Source organism: Camelina sativa, chromosome 15 (genome assembly GCF_000633955.1).
Source record: "Camelina sativa cultivar DH55 chromosome 15, Cs, whole genome shotgun sequence".
NCBI classification, from domain to species: domain Eukaryota; kingdom Viridiplantae; phylum Streptophyta; class Magnoliopsida; order Brassicales; family Brassicaceae; genus Camelina; species Camelina sativa.
In genome coordinates, this window is record NC_025699.1 from 7,166,731 (window position 1) to 7,169,751 (window position 3,021).

Genomic DNA, 3,021 nt, shown 5'->3' on the forward strand with positions numbered 1-3,021 from the left:
TTTGCGAAATATGATTAGAAGAAACTTCTTGGCGCCTCTCTCTCGCTTGAGGAGGTTTTAAAGCACGAACAGTTCCAATACTCTGTGACCCCCCAACGCTAAAGTCCCATCCAGCATTTTTGACAGTATTCCCCTGAAAACTGTAGCTACGAGTTAATAGAGAGATTTTCAAACAAGTAACAGAAGAAACCCCAAGCACAGAAAATTCATCGAACCTAGATCCAGGAGTGCCTTGGCTTCTTTCATCTGTAGCCACCCTAACAGTACCAGATGATAGAACTGGAGTTTTGGGACCATTCCTAGGTGTCTCTTCATCCTCTTTTACTTGGTACTTTGGCCGCTCTCTTTAAAGAGGAAAAAAGGACAGAACAACAATCGTGCTTATTCTGGATTTTCTTTTGGCATATAAAAGATCAAAACAAACATACGGGAAAACCATCTAAATGTTACTTTTGACATACAATCAAATTAGGAAAGTCATAATTGAAATCACATGCCAAATCCGTTGAAGAGAAAAAGCATCAGACCTTATCCTCTCAAGAAGTTTCGGACTTTTCCTAGCATTCTTAATAAATCTGTGTTTAATAAGTTCTTTAGCACTTGGTCTCTGAAAGTATAAGACTTGAATAAGAGATCATGAAATCCCACTGCTGCTGGTAAAAAAAAACAAAGATATCAAGGATTGCACTATAAAAACCTCAGCAGGGACCCTCTTCAAGCATAATGAAACAAACTCCTTGATCGGACGGGAAAAATGCTCATCTAACTGCACAGAAAAGAAAGAACGTTAAACATTAAAGGCGGCTTCACAATCAAGAAATGGCAGTGCCAAAATTTCACCGAGGCCATAACGTTATCATGTTTAAAATGAAAAAATGTGAAACCTGAGGTGGATTTTCCCGAGGTATGATAAAAAGCACTCTCATAGGATGAAGGTCAGCTAGGGGAGGTTCTCCTTTTGCCATCTCAATAACCGTAATTCCAAGCGACCAAATATCTGCCTAAAATGACAACAATCCCAGCCAAAGACACATATTGGCCACAAAAATATTAGATTTGCTGAAACATAAGACATGTGAAGCTAGAAGAGGTGAAGATCAGCATATAGACGAGATACCTTCTCATTATACCCTTCTGAGTTTTGAATCACTTCTGGTGCCATCCAAAATGGGGTTCCTACAAAAGTCTGTCATTGTTTAACATATCAGCGCACACAACCCAGATGAGCCCTGATGAATGAACGAAAATTCTAAACCCTCAGCAGAGAACTATAGAGTTATCCGAATTGATAAGAGAAGCTTTTTTGTTAAGGCTCTCTTTCAGAAGATCTCTTCTAACATATAAATATTTCCATAATTGAAACATGCACAGGATTCTACTATGTAAGGCTGTATATGAGAAATTGGAACCGGGGCTGCAGATAGGCTGTACAATAATAATGACCTAGTGAATTGGACTATTCAAGAGTATAATAGTCCGTGAAAACTTAATTCAGTAAAAGTCAATAGACCGCAAGCAGCAAAATCTAAACAAGGAGACCAGAAACTTTATCACCAGCCCTCCTCATATATTATGGGGCCATAAAAGATACATTGCACATCAGAAAGTTGAATCAGTAACAAGAATCAAAATCAACAGTGATCATTGGCATAGTAGAGTAAGCACCTTCCTTTTTGATATTGTCCGCGTTAGCTGAGCAGACACACCAAAGTCCGCCACCTGATACAGAGTGAAAAGGATGTTGAGGATGAAGCTCACACAACTAATTTTTGAAACAGAAGATATGGAAGATTTTACTGCTATAATAAAAGTAACAAAAAAACCTTAACATCTCCATTCTCGGTCAACAAAATATTAGCAGCTGCAAAGAAGAAAAGAAAGGGATTATATACACCAAGCAGTTAAACACATTTCATCACATAAACCACAGTAATTATATTAACGCACACAAAACCTTTAATGTCTCTGTGGATCTTTCCCTCATTATGTAGATATTCAACAGCAAGAAGCAGATCGCGTGTGATACAAGCGATTGATGTTTCATCCAACGGATTACCAGATTGAAGCTGCACAAGATATATCACTTTTGAGAATTATAAGTTGCATCAGAAAGAATATAGACACAGGATCTCCACCGTGCGTGCATCACCACACACAGAGTTTTACTTCCAAAATTCTTTTATGTTCTGACTACAAAAATAGTGAGTTGACATACAAGATCAGCAACAGAGCCACCAGCCATATATTCCATGATGATCCACAACTTGGTGTGATGAAGATAAGAACCATAGTATTCGGTAATATACGGGCAACGACATTGGGACAAGACTGAAATTTCCTGAGGGTCAAACAAACAAAAATGAGCATTACAATCCCTACACACAAATATTAAGCACAGCAATTGACGTCAATGAAGAAGATACCTTCTGGATATCTTCGATCTCATCTTCTCTGTCAGATATCAATTAAAAAAAGGTTAGTTAGAAAATTACTGAGGATGATTATGGTATGCTCAACCAAACACACTATAACTAACAGCTGAATCTATACGTCTAGTAAAACTTAAGGAAAGATTACTGTCCTTTATCCTTTTAAGAATCGTGAACAAAACGTTCACAGACTTACAAAATGTAATAACTCAACTTATAATATCCAAAGTCTTAAGAGAAGAAGTGCATACATGAGAAGAAAGAACTAAAATAGAAAATGTACTCACGATTCTTCCAAGTCGATTACTTTAATGGCAACTTCTTTATTGAGGTCCTTATCAAACCTGATAAGCAACAGCACCAGCTCAGCATACAAAAAGGATAAGACTTTATCACATGAACTAATAGATAAATGCCAATCCCATTATTCCAAACTGACATGAATAGATACTTACGCTTTATAGACATCACCAAAAGATCCTCTTCCAATCAACTCAATCTGACTAAATCTGGCTCCAGCTGCCTCTTGTAAACCCGCAACATCTTCCATCTCCACATACAAGGAAAAAACACTCGCTCTACTCTCCCACTG

The 3,021-nt window shown here is 37.6% G+C and overlaps 1 protein-coding gene across 1 annotated transcript in view; it reads right to left on the reverse strand.

The window, feature by feature from the left end:
• Window positions 1-3,021, reverse strand: part of LOC104745817 (serine/threonine-protein kinase 3-like) — an 8,560-nt gene that overhangs the window by 4,600 nt on the left and 939 nt on the right. Inside the window, exons 2-14 of the mRNA XM_010467170.2 lie at window positions 2,885-3,018; window positions 2,717-2,773; window positions 2,424-2,451; window positions 2,216-2,338; window positions 1,955-2,066; window positions 1,824-1,861; window positions 1,666-1,719; window positions 1,118-1,186; window positions 885-1,001; window positions 698-766; window positions 528-607; window positions 216-344; window positions 9-140 (exon numbers count right to left, since the gene is read on the reverse strand). Coding sequence (XP_010465472.1) covers window positions 9-140; window positions 216-344; window positions 528-607; window positions 698-766; window positions 885-1,001; window positions 1,118-1,186; window positions 1,666-1,719; window positions 1,824-1,861; window positions 1,955-2,066; window positions 2,216-2,338; window positions 2,424-2,451; window positions 2,717-2,773; window positions 2,885-2,979 — 1,103 coding nt within the window. The 5' untranslated portion in view covers window positions 2,980-3,018. The remainder of the gene's footprint in view (window positions 1-8; window positions 141-215; window positions 345-527; window positions 608-697; window positions 767-884; window positions 1,002-1,117; window positions 1,187-1,665; window positions 1,720-1,823; window positions 1,862-1,954; window positions 2,067-2,215; window positions 2,339-2,423; window positions 2,452-2,716; window positions 2,774-2,884; window positions 3,019-3,021) is intronic.